This window comes from Bufo bufo, chromosome 1, assembly GCF_905171765.1.
Source record: "Bufo bufo chromosome 1, aBufBuf1.1, whole genome shotgun sequence".
In the NCBI taxonomy this organism is placed as follows: domain Eukaryota; kingdom Metazoa; phylum Chordata; class Amphibia; order Anura; family Bufonidae; genus Bufo; species Bufo bufo.
Genome location: NC_053389.1, coordinates 546,933,671 through 546,948,913, shown reverse-complemented (window position 1 = coordinate 546,948,913; position 15,243 = coordinate 546,933,671). Strand labels below are relative to the sequence as shown.

At 40.5% G+C, this 15,243-nt stretch overlaps 1 protein-coding gene across 1 annotated transcript in view; it reads left to right on the top strand.

Annotated features, from left to right (window-relative positions):
- CPNE8 (copine 8) overlaps positions 1-15,243 on the top strand; it is a 298,438-nt gene that overhangs the window by 157,042 nt on the left and 126,153 nt on the right. The window contains exon 5 of the mRNA XM_040412364.1: positions 11,652-11,691. Within this exon, the coding sequence (XP_040268298.1) occupies positions 11,652-11,691 (40 nt within the window). The remainder of the gene's footprint in view (positions 1-11,651; positions 11,692-15,243) is intronic.

The following is a 15,243-nucleotide window of genomic DNA, read 5'->3' as shown; positions in this document are numbered from 1 at the left end:
CATGAAAGGGTTAAGGAAGTATCTCATTGTTTAGGCACACAGTACTGATCTAAAGCAAGCCAGCCAATAGGTGGCATAAGGAGGACCAAAAATATTGAACATGCCTAGCAAGATGCACCAGGTCTGTCACACAGTTTGCACTACCGTGATAAATTTTGGACAGCCAGTGTTTGGTCAGTGATTTCAATCAGTGATTGTGAGCCAAAACCAGGTACGGCTCTAAACACCGAACAACTGCAGATCTTTCCCTTATACCTTATCTCTGTGGAGGCTCCAGTCCTGGTTTGGGCTCGCAAATCACTGATAGAAATCACTGACCAAAACACTGACATGTGAATGAGGCTTAAGTTGAATGGCAGTGGTATAACATTGATGATCTATCCTCAGGATAGGTCTTCAATATCAGATCAGCTGTGGTCCTGGGAGTCCACTTAAGTCAATGGAATGCACAGTTGTAATTATTCACCACTACAATGGAGATGGCACGCAGTTAAACTTTAATGAGGAAGCTGCACTTGCTCAAGTGCCGCAACTCCTTCAAACCGCTTATCGGTGGGGATCCCCCGCTGATCTGATATTGATGACCTATAGAGCGGATGCTATTAAGAAATTAAAGAGAACCTGTCACATTAAATATGGTGTCTGAGCTGCAGGCAGCAGGTTATAGAGCAGGAGGAGCTGAGCAGATTGACATATAGTTTTATGGGGAAAGATTGAGTAAAACTTGTAATTTATTAATTGAAATTCCTGCTCATTCTGGGCTTTGAAGTCAAAAAGGCGGTCCTAGCAGTGATTGACTCCTCTCCTCAATTTGCGGACCGCTAAACACTTACAGCCGTGTCCCTTATTCTGGGAGCCATCATTTTCTCATTCACATAACTGGGGTGAGTTGCAGTTTTCATGGGCATAATTTTGGGCTGGGTAGATTTTATTTACCAGTATTTATTTTTAAGTTAAATAAAATTTTGTATTGATTATTACAACAAGATAAACAGTAAATGAATAGCAAATACTGAGGCTTTCAATGCTTCGAAATGAACAGAATTTATAAAGTTCCACCAAAATATCAATATGTCAGTGTTTTAAGATAAAATTGTGTGAATAAAGTCTAACAGCATAAATAAAGATGAACTTGAACTACACACCAGGATAGCAAGAGTTTTTAAGAAGGTTTTGATTGATTTTTTTTTCTGTTTTTGGAGTTGGAAAAACATCAACTCTGCCATTCTTTTTCAGGTTTGTTTAGTTTGTGCACTATACTGTGATAATTTTATTCTGCCTTCTTTGAATCTGGGACATGAGCTTCAGGTGATCAAGCCTAACAACTCAGATTTTTTTATTTTTATTTTTCCAAAGAATAGTTATTACAGACTCAAAACACTTTTTACTTTCCTAAAATTCCCCTTAAGGCATTAAAGAGTAACTAAGCCTTTGCATCAAATTTTAATATGATGGTACTAATGCCATAAAAAAAATTTTTTATACTATACAATATTTATAAATGTTGTATTTTTCTTAGTCTTTTCCCTCCCTAAAGCGCACCATTCACTGTGCACTTAAAACTCAGTTCTTTGTACACCGCTGACAGCTCAGCAGTGTACAGAGTACGGAGTGTGAAATGTATGAATGTGCTATGCCTGGAGTTAGTAAACCTTCACGGGGCACGGGCAGGAGCAGCAATATTTGCTCCTGCCCGTACTCACTGCTGCTGTGGTCCCATTCATAAATTTCACACTCCGTACTCCGTACACTGCTGAGCTATCAGTGGTGTACAGAGAACTGAGGTATTAAGTGCACAGTGAATGGTGCGCTTTAGAAAGGGAAAAGACTAAGAAAAATGAAAAATTTATAAATAAAGGATATTAGAAAAAGTTTTTTCAGGGCATTAGGGACATCATATTAAAATTTGATGCAAAGGTATTCATTTATTTGATGCAAATATATTCATTTACTATTTTGAAATACATCTAAATTAGGAGTATTTCAGGCACAGATGGTGGCACAACGGTTAGTTGTGCCGCTATCTCAGACTTCGTCCGGTATCTCAGACTTCGACAGGTATAAAATTGTGGGCAGGGGCTGGCAGGCTCATCTCTTTTACCAATTTCAATGCCTTTTTTTAGGTGTAGAAAATGGTCTAAATGTAAGACAGAAGGAAGCTGTCTTACATTTTGAACTGGCGCTGGATGTGCCTGCGCCTCTTGATAACTTCGGAGGATCCACCGCCAGCACAGGGCCTTCATTAAGACCAGCATCTAAAACGCCTGTCTTATAAATGTGCCCCATTGTTTTTTTGTTTTTAGCTATTTAATATTTTTTGGGGTTGCAGTTTGGCTACTCTGTCTCTAAAAGGTTCACCATCACTGGTATACAGGTGAAACTCGAAAAATTAGAATTCCGTGCAAAGTTCATTTATTTCAGTAATGCAACTTAAAAGGTGAAAATAATATGAGATAGACTCATTACATGCAAAGTGAGATATTTCAAGCCTTTGTTTGTTATAATTTGCATGATTATGGCTTACAACTTATGAAAACCCCAAATTCACAATATCAGAAAATTATAATATTATAGGAAATCAAGAAAAAAAAGATGTTAAATAGAAAAATGTAGGCCCTCTGAAAAGTATAATCATGCATATGTACTCAGTAATTGGTTTGGGCCTCTTTTGCCTCAATGCGGCCTGTCAGGGAGGCGATCAGCCTATGGCACTTCTGAGGTGTTATGGAAGACCAGGATGCTTCAATAGCAGCCTTTAGCTCTTCTGCATTGTTCGGTCTCATGTCTCATCTTTTTCTTGGTAATGCCCCATAGATTCTTTATGGGGCTCAGGTCAGGCGAGTTTGCTGGCCATCAAGCACAGTAATCCCATGGTCATTGAACCAGGTTTTGGTACTTTTGGCAGTGCGGGCAGGTGCCAAGTCCTGCTGGAAAATGAAGTCACCATCTCCATAAAGCTGGTCTGCAGAAGGAAGCATGAGGTGCTCCAAAGTCTCCTGGTAGACAGCTGCGTTGACTCTGGACTTAATGAAGCACAGTGGACCAACACCAGCAGATGACATGGCTCCCCAAATCAACACAGACTATGGAAACTTCACACTGGACTTCAAGCATCTTGCATTGTGTGCCTCTCCATTCTTCCTCCAGACTCTGGGTCCTTGGTTTCCAAATGAGACGCAAAAGTTGCTCTCATCAGAAAAGAGGACTTTAGGCCCCTTTTACACGGGCGAGTGTTCCGCACGGATGCGATGCGTGAGTTGAACGCATTGCACCCGCACTGAATCCCGACCCATTAATTTCTATGGGGCTGTTCACATGAGCGGTGATTTTCATGCATCACTTGTGCGTTGCGTGAAGATCGCAGCATGCTCTATTTTGTGCGTTTTTCACGTAACGCAGGCCCTATAGAAATGAATGGGGTTGCGTGAAAATCGCAAGCATCCGCAAGCAAGTGTGGATGCGGTGCGATTTTCACGCACGGTTGCTAGGAGACGATCGGGATGGAGACCCGATCATTATTATTTTCCCTTATAACATGGTTATATGGGAAAATAATAGCATTCTGAATACAGAATGCATAGTAAAATAGCGCTGGAGGGGTTAAAAATTATTTTTTTAACTCACCTTAATCCACTTGATCGCGCAGCCGGCATCGCTACTGTCTTCTTTCTTTGCTGTGTGCAGGAAAAGGACCTGTGGTGACGTCACTCCGGTCATCACATGATCTTTTACCATGGTGATGGACCATGTGATGACCGGAGTGACGTCACCACAGGTCCTGTTATTATTATTTTTTTTTTAACCCCTTCAGCACTATTTTACTATGCATTCTGTATTCAGAATGCTATTATTTTCCTTTTATAACCATGTTATAAGGGAAAATAATACAATCTACAGAACACCGATCCCAAGCTCGGGTTTGGGTACCAAACATGTGCGATTTTTCTCACGCGAGTGCAAAACGCATTACAATGTTTTGCATTCGCGTGGAGAAATCGTGCATGTTCCCGCAACGTACTTGCACCTTTTCCCGCAACGCCCCTCTGAAAGAGGCCTTAGACCGCTGAGCAACAGACCAGTTCTTTTTTTTCTTTAGCCCAGGTAAGACGCTTCTGACGTTGTTTGTTGTTCAGGAGAGGCTTGACAAGAGGAATACGACATTTGAAGCCCATGTCCAGGATCTGTCTGTAACTGGTGGCTCTTGATGCACTATCTCCAGCCTCAGTCCACTCCTTGTAAATGTCCCCAACACTTTTGAAAGGCCTTTTCCTGACAATCCTCTACAGGCTGCTTTCTATTAGGCCTCATGCACACGACCGTATTTTTTTGCGGTCCGCAAAACGGGGTTCCGTTTTCCGTGATCCGTGACCGTTTTTTCGTCCGTGGGTCTTCCTTGATTTTTGGAGGATCCACGGACATGAAAAAAAAGTCGTTTTTGGTGTCCGCCTGGCCGTGCGGAGCCAAACGGATCCGTCCTGAATTACAATGCAAGTCAATGGGGACGGATCCGTTTGACGTTGACACAATATGGTGCAATTTCAAACGGATCCGTCCCCCATTGACTTTCAATGAAAAGTCAGGAGTTAATATACCATCGGATCAGAGTTTTCTCCAATCCGATGGTATATTTTAACTTGAAGCGTCCCCATCACCATGGGAACGCCTCTACGTTAGAATATACAGTCGGATTTTAGTTACATCGTGAAACTCAAATCCGACAGTATATTCTAACACAGAGGCGTTCCCATGGTGATGGGGACGCTTCAGGTTAGAATATACTAAAAGAACTGTGTACATGACTGCCCCCTGCTGCCATCAGGTAGACCAGGAACCACATATAATAGCTCATTCAATTGTAAACAAACATATTAACGGTCACATCACCCATCCAGTATCCCTCACTTACCCAACTGGATGGGTGATGTGACCATTAATATGTTTGTTTACAATTGAATGAGCTATTATATGTGGTTCCTGGTCTACCTGATGCACTATTGCTATGTACTTTACTAGGCTCTTTGCCTGTTTGTGGAAACCTGCTGTAGTATCCAATTCCTTCATTTGCTGTTACTAACTTGGGGCAACATTTACACTTGTGTATTTATGTATTTAATTACAGTTGCTGCCTCCCCTATATGTATTCACGGTCCCCTCCCCCCTGTGTTCCTCTTTTACACCTGTTTTACTCCAATGATGTAAGATTCCATTATATGTGTTTTATTGTGTTGTATATATTTTTTGCTTACATATGGTCGCTTCTTCTTTGGTGATCTGGGTATGCACATAGTGTTATAGGTTGTGGTGTAACGTTACCGAGTGGTTAAGGATGATTACAGTTTAGATATGAAGACTGCTGTAGGCGGGCCCTGTGTATTGGTGGACACTGTGTTATGGGGGGGGGGGGGGGGGGGATCTGTCGATGAAACATATATAGCAGTGTCATCCACAGATTCCCCCCCCCCATAACAGTGTCAACCACAGATGCCCCCATAACAGTGCCATCCACAGATCCCCCTCCCCATAACAGTGCCATCCACAGATCCCCCTCCCCATAACAGTGCCATTCACAGACCCCTCTCCCCATAACAGTGCCATCCACAGATCCCCCCCCCCCCATAACAGTCCCATCCACAGATCTGCCCCATAACAGTGCCATCCACAGATCCCCTCATAACAGTTCCATCCACAGATCTTTCCCCATAATAGTCCCATCCACAGATCCCCCCCCATAACAGTCCCATCCACAGATCCCCCCATAACAGTCCCATCCACAGATCCCCCCCCCATAACAGTCCCATCCACAGATCCCCCCCCATAACAGTCCCATCCACAGATCCCCCCATAACAGTCCCATCCACAGATCCCCCCCATAACAGTCCCATCCACAGATCCCCCCCATAACAGTCCCATCCACAGATCCCCCCCATAACAGTGCCATCCACAGATCCCCCCCATAACAGTGCCATCCACAGATCCCCCCATAACAGTGCCATCCACAGATCCCCCCCCATAACAGTGCCATCCACAGATCCCCCCCCCCCCCCCCATAACAGTGTCATCCACAGACCGCTATTAGTTCAAAACCCACTAAAAGCACAACTTTCGGTTCATAATATTTTTTTCCTTATTTTCCTCCTCAAAAACCTAGGTGCGACTTATAGGAAGGTGCATCTTATAGGGGGAAAAATACGGTACTTAAAAGGCATTATTTTTTAATAATGTACCATGCCTTGCTATTTTCTTTCAGCATACTTTATACTTTGTGACTTTCATATCTAGAAAGCATTTTGCCGTGCTTTGGCATGAATGTGTGGGATTCTTGCTTTTATGTCCTTTCTCTTTGTCTTTGAAGTTCTCTTTCTGATCTCTAATTAATTTTAAATTATAGACACTCCTTGTAATGGTGTATAATGTGTTTAACATTGTCATCTTACACAAATCGGCCAGTAATAGATTCCATTTATTTATAAAACTATATATACCTTTTTATATACACTTTGTATTAGTATTATTATCTCTGTTGCCTTCATTTCCATGCCTTTTTATTTTCTAGAATTTTTTTGTGGTAGAGTTGAGAGCTCCTGGTGAAACCATTCACATCCAACTCTGTCTTTTGTTCCACTCTATTAACAAATGTAAACAATATCATTTGCACTTTTTTAAAACATAATTTTTATTATCTTATGAAGGGTTGTTAACTTGCACTTTAAAAAATAGTGCAAATATTTAAGTTTTCAAATTGCTGCCTAATCCAAACATGACAACTTAAAGAGGACCTTTCACTAGTTTAAAAACGAAAAACGAACTATATTAGTGGGCAGAGCGGCGCCCAGGGGTCCCCCTGCACTTACTAGTATGTCTGGGCGCCGCTCCGTTCGCCCGTATAGGCTCCGGTGTCTGCAGCTCCCTCTGTTGTACGGGGCAGAGTTTTTGTATTAGGGTTGTCCCTTGCTGCAGCGCTGGCCAATCGTAGCGCACAGCTCATAGCCTGGGAGTCCCAGACATACTAGTAAGTGCAAGGGGACCCCTGGGCGCCACTCTGCCCACTGATATAGTTAGTTTTTAGTTTTTAAACTAGTGAAAGGTCCTCTTTAATGTATCTGTAAAGTGTAACTAATACCATAACTAGAAGTTATTAATGAGTATTTTTTCACTACTTTTATATTTCCAATCAAAACAGCAAAATTTAATTAATTGTGGGTTAGAACAGAAATAAAAAAAATTTGGTATCCAGCAAATATGTATCAATCTAAAAATCAGATTCTGTCACGTCAGTAATATGCTTTAAAATGTTTGATTGTGAGACCGTAAGCACAGTATTGTTTCTGTCGTGTCTTTCAATTTTTATCATTTGTGAACATTCACATTTGTGTCAATTTTTAAACAACCAGGTTTTACTTGAAATCAGTATATGTTTAAAGAAGTCATTATTAGTATCTACAAGGTTTAAATGTAGCCAAGTATAATCTTTTAAACATTGACAGGATTATAATATAGGCTTGAATAATAAGGGTATGTGTGCAGTGAAATACACATCAGAAAATGCACTTTGTCATTCAGTTAGGATAATAATCTGCATGCAAACATTGCACTGAGACGCGACATGGTGTTATAAAAAGCTACAGCGCACATTACACACTGAAAACAATGGGAGGCGGATTCCCAGATAATATATTTTTTTTCCCACCAAAGACCTGCCAAGTGAACATACTTTTAGTGTTAATGAAAGAAACATATACAATAATTATGCTGAACATGCTAGAATTAATTTCCTTAATAATAGAATTCATAGTTAAATTTAGGTTTACTCTTGGACATCATAGTATTGTACATACATAAAATATAGAGAAACCTTTCACATGGAGGGAAAAGTGAAAAATAATATACCATATATAAAAATGAATATTTTAAGTTACATTGAATTGCCTTTTCAAATAATCACAATCTAATCTTAGCCAGTATTAATTATTCTTAAGTAACCATTTATAACAGGAAGCAGCCATGTTCAGGCTTTAGGCAATATCTTTCCAAACTTTAGCATTAAAGGGGTTATCCGAGTTATATAAATGTATGCTAATAACTATTATTTCATTGTATTAAACTGTTTTGTAAATCACTTTAGTGATTTTGCTCTGTTTAGCCAATTCCGATTTGGGTCATGTGACCCCCGACGTCATCAACCCTGCTCAGGCTCTGACGTCTTGTTTACAAGCTTCTCCCTGCTTAAAGGAGTAGCCCGGCTCTGTAAACGAGACGTCAGAGCCTTTGGTGCCCGCCCCTCTCTCGCTCTCCTCACACAGCCTCGGCGATGGTGAGTGATCGCTCATGCGAGATACTTACCAGAGCCGAGGTGATATATTTTCTCCAGCAGCAGGGTATGTGTCTGGCTCCTTCCCTCACATGGGCCAGTTTACCTGTTCCCCTCCCGTGTCCGGGGATCGTTATTACAGCCCTGGCCCCCTCAACAAGTCCCCTTTACACTGTTAATATCCCCCCCCCCCCTTCCCCCGGGGAAAAAAAAAGGAAATAATTGTCCATCATATAGATATAGCTATAGCTATAGCTATATCTAAGCTATAGCTATATCTAAGCTATATCTGAATGATACAGCTTAGATACAGCTACAGCTTAGATACTGATTAGATACAGCTACAGCTTAGATACAGCTATATGTCCATCTTATAGATTGAGCTGTAGCTGTATCTGCAATGTGACAGGAAGATCTGTCTGTGTGAGCTAGGCGATGATCATGTGACAGTTTTTTTTATGCAAACTTAGGTTGTGCAGTGCAGGGTGAGGGGAAGGTCAGGTTGTTCACGCCCAGAAATATTCATGAGGCAGAGCTCAGGCTTTGTTGTTATACGCCCCCTCAGCATGTACTTCAGCATGTAAACACAGCAATAACAGAACCATGAAAAGGTGTAAGTATGGGTTTCTCTCTTAAGAAATCAAGCTTAACCAATGTATATGTAAGTACTGAAGAGTTTTATGAGGTTTTAATTTTTTTCCCCATAACTCGGATAACCCCTTTAAGCATTTTCTAATGATTCGCTTTCTGGGAAATGTAGTAGTTACACCTAAGGCTACTTTCACACCTGCGTTAGGTGCGGATCCGTCTGGTATCTGCACAGACTGATCCGCACCTATAAATGCAAACGCTGGTATCCGTTCAGTACGGATCCGTCTGCATAACTTAGTTTAAAAAAAATCTAAGTCTAAGTGTAAGTCAAACGAATCCGTCCTGACTTACATTGAAAGTCAATGGGGGACAGATCCGTTTACAATTGCACTATATTTGTGTCAATGTAAACGGATCCGTCCCCATTGACTTACATTGTAACTCAGGACGGTTCCGCTTGGATCCGCACCGCCAGGCAGACACCAAAACGCTGCAAGCAGCGTTTTGGTGTCCGCCTCCAGAGCGGAATGGAGGCAGAACGGAGCCAAATTGATGCATTCTGAATGGATCCGCATCCATTCAGAATGCATTGGGGCTAAACTGATCCATTTGGGGCAGCTTGTGAGAGCCCTGAAACGGATCTCACAAGCGGACACAGAAACGGCAGTGTGAAAGTAGCCTAACCCGGTATAGTCATCTCAGGCAAGAAAAGTTAACACTCTCAACATATAACACTGTGTGAACTGCATTTTGTTGACCTTGTCATGGTTTGTATGTGCTCTGCTATAGTCGGTATGGTGCTTAGATTTCTGAATGTGTCGGCTTCAGTCCATATTCCTTTAACCGCTGTATCTGAACTGAACTGTTGTCTTGTAGCGTGATAATCTTGTTCTTCTTTCTGCCAAGATGTCTTGACCACTGCCGTCCAGTATCCACTTTGTATAGAAGTCTGTTCCTGAAGTTCATGTGCCCAAATTCCCGTGATCTGTAGTCTGACTAATGCACGCTCAGTATCTGCTCACCATTAGTCCTTGCTCCTCCAGAGTGTAAACAAGTTCCTGCACCTCTTGTCGAGTATGATCAGGCTCTTTCAGCCTCTACTGAGTGTGAACGGGTGCCTGCAGCTCTTACCAAGTGTGAGCGAATTTCTGTGCCTGTCTACATGAGTTCCTGATCTGTTCTTCTGTCTTTGGTGTTGTCACCAGTGTCTCTGACCTCTGTCAGTCAGCTGCCAAGTAAACCAGGACCATCCCTGGAGATAGCGGTCTGAGATAGCGAGTGCAAAACATTGTAATGCGCTTTGCACGCGCGTGAGAAAAATCGGCATGTTTGATACCCAAACCCGAACTTCACAGAAGTTCGGGCTTGGGATCAGTGTTCTGTAGATTGTATTATTTTCCCTTATAACATGGTTATAAGGGAAAATAATAGCATTCTGAATACAGAATGCATAGTAAAACATCGCTGGAGGGGTTAAAAAAAATTATTTAACTCACCTTAATCCACTTGATCGCGCAGCACGGCTTCTCTTCTGTCTTCTTCTTTGCTGTACACCGGAAAAGGACCTGTGGTGACGTCACTCCGGTCATCACATGGTCCGTCACGTGATCTTTTACCATGGTGATGGATCATGTGATGACCGGAGTGACGTCACCACAGGTCCTTTTCCTGCACACAGCAAAGAAGAAGACAGAATTATTATTTATTTATTTTTTTAACCCCTCCAGCGCTATTGTACTATGCTTTCTGTATTTAGAATGCTATTATTTTCCCTTATAACCATGTTATAAGGGGAAATAATAATGATCGGGTCTCCATCCCGATCGTCTCCTAGCAACCGTGCGTGAAAATCGCACTGCATCCGCACTTGCTTGCAGATGCTTGCGATTTTCACGAAGCCCCATTAACTTCTATGGGGCCTGCGTTGCGTGGAAAACGCACAATATAGAGCATGCTGCGATTCACGCAACGCACAAGTGATGCGTGAAAATCACCGCTCGTGTGCACAGCCCCATAGAAATGAATGGGTCAGGATTCAGTGCGGGTGCAATGCGTTCACCTCACGCATTGCACCCGCGCGGAAATCTTGCCCGTGTGAAAGGGGCCTTAGGGTTTGGAACAACGTCTAACCGGTTACTTGCACAGTGGTTCCACACCTTTGTCCATACGCAGGTCCGTAACACCACTAGTATGAGATAAATAATGTTCAGTTGTCCAGTTTTAAATACCTATACATAAATTGTAAAATTATATGTAAATTGAACCCTGTCCTAAATTACTTTCTCATGAAAACAATTAATAAAAAAAAACACTTTTGTCGTACAGTGGAAGAAGTGAGCAATCAAATGCTAGACTACAAGGCTTGGTTGTCATTTATCTTTTTTTTTTTTGCATCTAATATTAAGCTTGATGAAGGTGCTGAAATGTGTTGGGCCCCAGAAAATGTGTCAATTTTAATACGTATTAGAAAATAAAGGGCATTTACTGCACAAAAAAATTCATACTCCTCAAGGGGAGAGAATCTTGAAGTATATAAACATTAGACTATAAAGCAAGTGATGTTGTTTTATTAAAAATTGACATTTTATGTAATCATAATTAGTGATTTTATAAGTAGAATATTTCTTGAATTATTGCTAGGAAATAGAATGACAGAAATCATTTTCATGTAATTATTAGTCATTGTGGATGCAATCTGAAAATAACCTGATAATTCATCTTCTCAAATACATTTTCTTTGCTTTATTTTTAGGTATGATGTTGACTCAAAGAGTCCCAATTTAGCAAAGCATGTAAGTCAAAATTCCATTATCCATCTCACGCTTCATAATATGTACTATTTTATAAAACCGTTTTGGTGTAAAAACTAGCTTACCCCCTGCCAAGTGGTATGCAGTTATTGTTGCGAAAATCAAAATATAACAAATGTGGCCTTTCTTACTCTACAAATATTAACCCTTTAAGCCCCGGAGGTTCTCTTGTTATTGCGTTTTCGTTTTTCACTCCCTGCCTTTCTGGGGCCATAACTTTTTCATTTTTCCGTTTACCTATCCGTATGAGAGCTTGTTTTCTTTTGCGGGACAAGTTGCACTTTCTAATGCCACCATTTAAGGCCTCATGCACACGGCCGTTGCCCGGCCGCGGCTGTATTGCGGCCCGCAAACAGCGGTGCGGATGGATCGCGGACCTATTCAAGTTTAACGGGTCTCGATCCGTCATGGCCGCCGCATGGATGTTGCCCGTGCATTGGGGACCGCAAATTGTGGTCCCCAATGCATGGAACGACCGCATAACGGCTGTGTGCATGAGGCTTAATATTGCAAACGATATAGTGGGGAGCTGGAAAAAAATTCTAAATGGAGTGAAATTGGAAAAAAAAACACAATTTCGCAGCAGTTTTATAGGTTTTAATTTTACAGTGTTCTCTATGCTGTAAAACTGACATGTTACTTTCATTCTCCAGGTCAGTAGGATTATACATTTGTATAGTTTTTCTTGCGTTTTGACACAGAAAAAAATAAAAATCTTAAAAAAAAAAGTTTTTTCTTTTCGGCGCCATATTCTGACCCTTATAACTTTTTAGTAGTTACAGTATGTGCACGAAACTACAGTAGAACTCTTTTTTTTTTTTTCTGTACTTTACATTGATACCATTTTGGCATGTGTATGACTTTGAAGCGACCCAAAAAAAAATGACGAATTGGCCATTTTTTTTAAAAAAAAAATCCATTTCGCCATTTGCTGTATGGGATAAAAATATTTATTTTAATAGTACAGATATTTTTACACGTGGCAATGTCGATGATTTTTTCTTTTTTTTTCTTTTGTTTATGTATTTTTATTTTGGGAAAAGGGAGGTTGAATTTATATATTTTTTTAAATGTTTTTATATTTTTAAACACATTTTTTTACCCTTTTTTTTTTTTTTTTTTTTAGAGTTCCCATAGGGAACTATAACAAGCAATTATTAGATTGCTATTTTCATAGGCTCCAATGCATTAGCATTGGAGTCTATGAGGATTTTACTATTATCCTATGGAGCCCTGCCACAAGCAGGGGCTCTGTAGCAGATAATGTGCATCAGTCTCGTATCACTCGGGAATACAGTGGCTGCCACACAAACACTCTGAGTCCCCTGATCCACGCTAGGGGGAGGCAGTAGAAACCCAGAAGCATTTGCCCACGGGGTTAAAAGTGTGTGATTGACGTTATCATAGTTTGTATACACTTCCCCCAGGTGTCTGCTATTTAAAACAGCAGGCTCCTGGCGGCTATGGCGCTCACAAGCGGCGCCAACTTTAAAGAACTGACCAGGTTTCAACAGTGAACATTTATGTGATAGCTGGCCACTGGTACAGGTAACGCTACACAAGTCCCAAGTTCTTCTTACCAGTGCAGTCAGGTGTTAGCGTGGAGCAAGCAAGCACGCTATCCCTCCATACCACTGTAGGAACTTCAACTGAAGTTCACATCTGTGTCAGAGTCTCTGTTTAGGGCTTTCATCACAGATTCCATTAAAAATATCGGACAAAAATTCCTGCAAGCAAACTTCCTTTTACTTTTTTGTCTGGTAATATGACAAACTCCCTAACAGAGACCAGATGGATCCCCATTACAGTCAAAGGGCTCCTTCTAGCCCTGTCAGCATCCGTTTTTTACACTTTCATCACTTCCATTGTCCTGCTCCTGTAACAGGTGTGAACCTAGCCTATACATTGAATATTTCTGATGCTATGCTGGACAGGTCTAATAAAGTTAAATTAATGCCAACATATTGCACTCAAAGATTAATTCTGAATAGTACCCAAATAACCATGCCATACTATGCAAAACTGTGTTATTCAGCACTCGCATAAAGTTACCATACTGTGCTGAAATAAGGTGATCAACTATTCTACCACGAAGGGTCTATAGAAGGCAAAAGTATTACCTTTACCCTGTACCTACAAATATTCCCATACATGATGCCATGTAGTTCTGATATATTCCCATGCAGTATTAATAATGCCATGCAGTTCCTATATATTTCCAAAACTGAAACTGTAAATCAGAAAGTTTTCTGTTGCTGAACTACGTTTCCCTGGTTTAAGACCATGGAGAATAAAGCAGACCTGCCACCACAATGTGAACATTTATCAAAACTGGTGCCAAGGAAAACTGGCTTAGTAGCCCACACCAACCAATCAGATTTTATGTTTCATTATTCAGAGCTCCTTTGGAAAATTAAAGGATTAATCTGATTGCTTGCTATAGGCAAGTTTTCCTCAGCACCAGTTTTGATAAATGTCCTTTATGAGAAAAGCATATAATAATGCCAGGCCAACTTATTAGAATACACAGCACACAAAAAATAAAAAGCTTTGTTAATAGCAGCTAATTATACAGATGAATTCTAATTATTACAAGAGCTATCCCCTCACCAATGACTGACCGTCACTGATATATCTGCTTTTATACACGTCATCCGTCAGTAAATGATGAGGAGGTAGGATATAGTGAGTCAGCAGCTATTTTATAATATTTTGTGTTATTTTATCCAATATTATGGGCCTGTCCTCATAATATGGTGTCTTAACACCCTACTGTCACAGCAACTTTCCATTTTTTTAACGCTCTGCCTTCCAGGAGCTATAATACAATTTTTCCATTGCATCCCTATATACGGACCCTCATAACCTTTTTCATATTTACGTCCACGGAGCTGTGTGAGGGTTAATTTTTTGTGGTGTGATCTGTAGTTTTTATTGATACCATTTTGAAGTATGTATGTCGATACTAATGATCTTTATTTTTTGTTTATTTCTAAAATAGGGAATGGGGGAATTATTTGAAATTTTACCTTTTTATTTTTTGTTTATTTGATATTTTTTTTTTTTTTACATTTATTTATAGTCCCATTAGGGGATTTTAACATGCGATTGTCTGATCGCTACTACCATAGGCTGCAATGATTTACCATTGCAGTCTATTAGAGAATCACTATGTTTCTTTCAAGCTCTGCGACAGGCCTCGCTCCTAGACTGAAATATACTACAGGTCCTAGTTTCTGATTTAGTGGGTCATAATAAATGATCCTCATTGTGTCTTGCTTGTTACATCAGGGGGGGAAATAGGGACCCAGAGACCTGCTGTTGTTTCTTATGTTAAAGGACATCCAAAAAAAGTATTGAAAAAGTATTCAAACCCCTTGAACTTTTTAACTTTGCACCCACAAACATAAATGTATTTTATTGGGATTTTATATGATATACCAACACAAAGTAGAAAGTATTTGTGAAGTGAAAAGAAAATGATACATGGTTTTCTAAAATAAAAATTCTGAAAAGTGTGTATGCATTTGTTTG